The 6,840-nt window shown below is 32.3% G+C and overlaps 1 protein-coding gene across 2 annotated transcripts in view; it reads left to right on the top strand.

The window, feature by feature from the left end:
* Window positions 1-1,020, top strand: part of LOC145292910 (uncharacterized) — a 69,570-nt gene extending 68,550 nt beyond the window's left edge. For both annotated transcript variants that reach the window (XM_080139057.1, XM_080139056.1), the window contains exon 6: window positions 673-1,020. In XM_080139057.1, the coding sequence (XP_079995183.1) occupies window positions 673-699 (27 nt within the window). In that variant the 3' untranslated portion in view covers window positions 700-1,020. The remainder of the gene's footprint in view (window positions 1-672) is intronic.
* Window positions 1,021-6,840: the final 5,820 nt, after the last annotated feature.

Below are 6,840 nucleotides of genomic sequence, written 5' to 3'. Positions count from 1 at the left end.
TACACTCTTCTGGAGGTTGAACATTCAATCCTGTGCAGACAACAATCCAAATACAATTGTGAATTACGTAGGACTTCTACTCAATTACAGCTGATAGGACGGAAGCACGCTACCCCCATGGATTAAATAAAGGGTTCTGTTCGAAATTCCGTGCAGATTCATGAGTTCAACAAGATATATCTTTAGAAGGTTGGAGGTTATATTGGATTAAATGTGGTGAAGATAACACTCAAGATGAGAACAGTATTTTTTTTTTTTAAACCATGTTCACCTCTTACAAAGCATACCGCCACTTGGATGTAAGGGGCTACTATTTGGGGTCATGTCTAGGAAAGATTAACAAGATATTTGTTTATGTTACATTTAAACTTCTGCATGTCAGTACAATCAGGGAAGCAGGCAGCAGGAAGGGAATTCCAAAGTCTAACTGTTCTGAGGGAAGAAACTATTAGAATAGGAAGCTTTCTGGCATTTGGGGACATCAACAGTGAAGGGCTGAGATCTTATTGCTAAGCGGGTTTTAAATTACATAAAAAAAATTCAATTTAAAATAAAATTGTTTAAAAGATGTTTAAATTATTTTTTATTCTAAATTATATAAAAAAAAATTATTTAAAATAAAAATTGTTTAAAAGTTGTTTAAATTATTTTTCATGTTTATTTTTTTACAAGTTCCAAGAGGCCCAGGCTTGTCTTTAAAGGAGTACTATGACTTTGCATCCTTCTCTCACTGCCCCCTCCCTTCCAATCTGACCTGAACCTACTGGACTATTCTGCTTGGTTATACATCGAGAACATCACCAACATGACCTCCCACAACACCAAAGCCAGCCTGATCGCTGTCATCCACTGAGTATTCACCAAGCTCCCATCCGCGCATGTGGAAAAGACATGCTCCCAGTTCCGGACTCGTATCGAGGCGGTGATTGAGGCTGAAGGCAGCTACATTGAATAGATATCAGCTTTACTACATAATCAAGTTACCTGAATTGATTTTTTCAATAAAAGTTTTAAAATAAAGCTGAAGTGTTGTTTTCTTTAGGGCAACAATTTAATCGTTCCATCTTGTATTTCATATTTTTAATATGTTTACATATTACACCCGGGTTTATACATATACTAGCAGGCCACCCGCCATTGTCTGGTCATAAAATACACTTTAATATGATATTTTAATTCATAAAGATTTCGTATTTATCATTATAGAGCAAATTCTTCATAGATTATTATATTGTACCCAATATATATAAGAATAATTTCAAAAATTAAAAAAAAAAAAATGATTTTGGTGCCATCAGCTGGAATTGTAATCAAAACATTCAATGCTCCAGCCTTCATTGTTACCGTTTGAGCTATCGTTATGTGAACAAAAACTAAAAATGTGTATATACACATGCTCTGGAGTTAGTAAATTTACTCCCATCTAGGTCAACTGTGCTTTTTTTTCCATTTTGATCTCTTAGCAGCTATTTTTACAGGCTAAAAACCAAATCGAAAATGATCTCCACATCCCCAAATACCTTATATATCAAATTTCAAGTCGATAGACTGTGTATATATATATATATATATATATATATATATATATATATATATATATATATATGTATAACATTTCCATGTGCTAGAACATTTTCATCCTAAATTCTACGAAATTATGCAGAATGTAGAAACTATGTATAAAATTCAGGGTAATGAATTCAGGTGAAATGAAACTAATCATCTAATGAGAAACCATAAAAACTGAATAAGTAATTAATGAATGCTCGTTTTTCCAAGGAATATGCAAATTAGTTAACTTTTATAAAATCGCTTACATATCCATGAGGGAGTATATTAAGAAGTTTGTTTTAATCCTTTTTAAATAGAAAAAGTATCTGGCCTCTGGACTGAGATCCGTGTGTAGTATCTGTTCTGATGCTATACTTGATTTGTCTTTAATCAATGGAGGGGAAACCCTTCAATACTAAGGCAATTTTTATTTTTGCCAAATTCCAGAGTGCCCCTTTTTGGGAAGCTGGTTTTCTCCCACATTAAAAACGACCTTGTGCCACATTTTATTTTCATGAGAAGCAAATAAATACCAGTAGGTAAAGTAGGCTTTTAATATCAATGACAGAGCAAAAAAAAAAAAAAAAAATCAACTTATATATATATATATATATATATATATATATATATATATATATATATATATATATATATTCACAGGTGGCAAAAAAAGTCCACACTGGTAATTGTTTTCAAAAACTGCAAATTTAAGCTAAATTTAATGTAACCGTTTAAACAACTTATACCTCATTTGATTGGCCTTTTATTCTTCTATAGTTTTACCTGTTCATATTTGACTTTTAATTGAAATATTCTAGTGTTCAGGTCAATTTAAAAAAAATAACTTCAAATTGAGGCGGCAAAAAGGAAGTCTGCAGCAACATTCGCTTAAAACCAGCTTAAATTATCGCCCCAAATCAGTTTAAAGTATCTACAAATAGGTAACAAAGCATCTATAATTGTAATTGTTGTTGTTCCAGGTTATACAACATAACATTTAGTCCATATGCCACGACTTTCTCTTAGTGATCATCAGGAGCTCATTAATCTCCACCTTTCTGGTTTATTCAATTGAGAAATTGTCCACAGATTGAAATGTGATGAGAAAACAGTACAAAAGACTGTGCAAAAGCACCAAAACACCAGCAGTGTTCATGATGCCCCTAAATCTGGTCGTACTAGACCTACCTTTTTTTAAAACTTCAGAACCGAGAAGAACTTTCTAACTTTAAAGAGGTAAAGCTTTCTATTCTAATAGTTTCTTCCCCAGAACTGCTAGACTTTGGAATTCTCTTTCAGGTTCCTGCTTCCCCAACTATACTGACATGCAGAAGTTCAAGTGTAATGTAAACAGAAATCTTGCTGCTCAACTCCTTACATAGTATCCCTTCAACTTTTGTCCCTGATAGTAACCCCCTACATCAAAGTGGCACTGTGCCTTGTTTGCGGTGAAATGTAAAATCTAGCTACTTCCTCTATAGGTTAGGACGATGATGAACATGGCGCTCCTCGGAATAAATGTAATGTTTAAATATTACGAAATAATGTGTATGTAAATACGTTCTATAGATAAATAAGGTAACGGGTAATGGTGTAAATTTTTATGTGCCATCTGTTTCTACGCTAGTTTCGTCCAGAGGGGAAAATTTGTGCCTCTTTTATTATATATATATATACACACACAAGATGATTGTACGTAAATAACTTCTAAAACTTTCAATCTTTTAATTAAACGAGTATTTTATTAAGAATTTTAAAGTCAGTTTATGTGATTTTCTATTTCACAGTTTAAATACTTTTAAAATTTTAAATGTTCATAAAATATTTTTTATATAAGATTATAAAGTGTTTTTTCCTAATTTTTTCTTTTTTTTTTTGCTTGGAAGTCACCACTTATTAAGGCACGAAGGCCACTCGAGGATAAGGGTTGATGAATGTAAGGTGGTAGTGTAGTAATCATTAATGGCATAAATTTGGTAGAAGTTGATTTTTTATGGGAACGGCTTTTTGTAAAAAAATAACATTTGTTTATTATTATTTTTGTTTTTGTAAAACATCAGAATTTAATATTTATTGGAACTTTTTAGATTCTTTAGATTAGTGTTCTCATCTTGAGTTTTATTTTCATGCTTTGGTTGGTTGTCTGCAAGGAATCATGGCGCATTGGTTAGAGTACATAATAAAATTCAGTTGTAAACAGCCTTTGAGACTTTACACTACAGGTCGCCACAGTCAATTGAAAATTTCTTGGGACGACTAAAAGTCATAAATCACTCGCCCGCCAGTCGATAAAATTTCTTTAAATAAAGAAACGGGAAAAACTCATTTATTTTACGACCGTCAAATATGCACTGACTTAGAATGATCTATGTCTCATCATTTGTGATTTTAATAGAAACAAAAGAGACCAATTTCTGTTCTATATCAAAGTTTTTTTCCATAAATTACAAAGAAAAATTGACCGTTTAAATTTTAAAAAGATATTAAACCATGTCAATTTTCTAAGAAATCTAGTTAATTTCAGCTAAATGGTATTTTTTTTTTTTTTTGAATATCAGAGAGTACAGGCCACTGAGATCTCATACCAGGAGATTTCAGTCCACAATCATGAATACCCGGAGATTTCGTAACACTTTTTTTTTTCAACACCCACGGTTTAGGCTAGATATTTTAATTTTTGTATGAAATTTTACGACATAATTTGGGTATCGGAAGAATAGTTTGTTGATATTTTTATTAAGAATAAAGAAGAAAAATATAATTGAATTGTTGTAAAATTATTTACTATTATTGACTGAAACAAGGACAAAGTCGAATGAGTAAAAATATTTTGGGGCGAATAAATTTTCCCTCACACTCGACCGGCGGTCGAGTGATTTTTATTTCAAATCTCAAAGGCTGGTTGTAAATATTACATTCTTCTGGAATTTGAAAGTTCAATCCTAAGTGCGAGTGAGCAAATATACAATCATAAACTTAGGACTTCTACTCAGTCAAGGCTGACTGAACGAGAGCATGCTCCCCCTGTGGATTAAATAAAAGGTTCTATTCGAAATTCCATGCAGATTTCCAAGATACACCTGAAGAGGTCAGAGGTTACATTGAATGAAAATAACTGTAGCAGTCGAAACTTGCTACAATAACAGGCAGAAGCGAAGTCTCGCAGCTTGAGATTTAAAATCCATTTTCTTCCTGGCTTGTCCAATCACAAGCCAGCTCTCAATGATGTGACCGAGTACATAAAAGGTGAAATCAGTAATTTTTCCTTCTCTTTTTCCCCGGCTTTAGCTGCAGCAGACATTCGCCTGGGCCTTTGGCCCCAGACCTAACCTGAGTACAACAGGCCAACATGGCTGTCATCAAAACTTGTTTCTATGTGCGCTTCACACACATACTCCTTCCTACCACAAGACACTAGCTCTTTGACCCGTCTCTACTATCGGACACACGCTCCTACAACACATAAACACTTTCTCTCTCTCTCTTTCAACAGGGCTGACCTATATCTAATCCACGTCTCCACATCAGAAACTCTTCACGACTACTATAAATGCAAGTGCGCATGAAAACTGAACTCTCCTATTAACCTGTTTCTCTTTCCTACTAACAAAGATGACAAATAAAGTTGTTTATTAAATGTTAAAATAAGACTTCCTTTCGTTGTCTCCATTTTCATCTAAATAAAACTCAAGATGAGAACAATAATCTGAAGAATCTAAATAACACGAATCCTCCTCATCATCTATTAATCCTCATCTAAAAAAAATCAGAAAAATATAATCATTATTGTTTGAAATTTGACAGATTATTATGTTATCGACTTTTGAAATGTATTGCTAAGAATCTGTATAATTATCTGTATTAGAAAGGACACAACTATTAATGCTACTATTCCAACTGCTATTTAGTTAAGGTTTATGTAAAAAAAAAAAATCAGTTATAGTAGTTTCTACTTAAGTCAGACACCAATCTTTCTTAGTAACAAAAGTACAAGTAATAGCAGTAATAGTATATTTTAGGCTTCAGTCAGACATATATCCAATCTCCATTAGTAATAGATGTTACTTTGTTTATTGACATAATAGAAAACAGGAAAAACATCTGCTTTGGTATTGCTTAAAATACTTTTCAGTTTTTTTTTTTTTTTAGAGGGACAGACACGTAATGGGATTGGGACAGATGACACTTCAAAGTAGGTCATTATGATAATTGACTTTAAACAAGGCTGGAAATATATATATATATATATATGTGTGTGTGTGTGTGTGTGTGTATATATACATATGTATATATACATATGTGTATGTGTATGTAAATATGTATGTGCGTATGTATATGCAATACACACATATATATATACATACATATACATGCACAGACACACACACACACACACATATATATATATATATATATATATACATACATATGTATATATGTATATACATATCTATATATGCACATATGTATATATGTATATATATGTACATATATGTATGTACGTGCATGTATGTGTATGCATATATTGTGTGTGTGTGTGTGTGTGTGTGTGTATATATATGTATGTATGGATGTTTGTATATTTGAACATTGAGTATTCCTTCTAAATTAAGAAGAAAAAAGTGAAAGAGCTTGAACAAAATATTACATACACGTTTTTATTTTTTCTGAGTAACACCAAAAAATAAGTAGTAATTTCTTTTTTTCTTTTCTTATTTGCCTCATGATGCTGCTATAAGCAATTATTTCAGTGGCAACTGCCCTTACAACAAAATGGCTGTTGGTCAGAATTCAGTTTCCCAAATCTAATAAATCGTTTGTCTCCTATTTATTACATGCTATAACTACCCGACGTTGACCAGGACAGAGTAAAGTAATTTTGTTGTTTTATATTTTTATTTGTTTTCACATTAGTAAAACTTATGCAGAAAAAGAAATACGATTTTAGTTCTTTAGAGAATTTTTTATATTATCCAATTTAAGAGAAGAGTTATTCCCCTTGCTGATTTAGATTTCTTGGTCATTTTTCCCCTGAGCATACTACACAATTTTTAAATAAACTGTGGAAAAAGTATAACATTATAGTGCCAATAACATAGTAAAACAATACCAAATGAAAATTGGCTGCTTTACAAACAATACTAATACTTCAGTTGAGAGACGCTCAAGGGTACAAGAATAAGAATTGTCCCAGTCGTGAAGGATTTCTCCTCCACCGAGAGAGAACAAGAAATGGAAGTGCGGCATCCGAAGAACAGATGCTGCACTTTGATCCTGACCAAAAGGCCA

This window comes from Euprymna scolopes, chromosome 14 (assembly GCF_053919585.1).
Source record: "Euprymna scolopes isolate OS-2025 chromosome 14, ASM5391958v1, whole genome shotgun sequence".
Classification (NCBI taxonomy): Eukaryota; Metazoa; Mollusca; class Cephalopoda; order Sepiida; family Sepiolidae; genus Euprymna; species Euprymna scolopes.
This window is presented reverse-complemented; position numbering and strand designations above follow the sequence as displayed.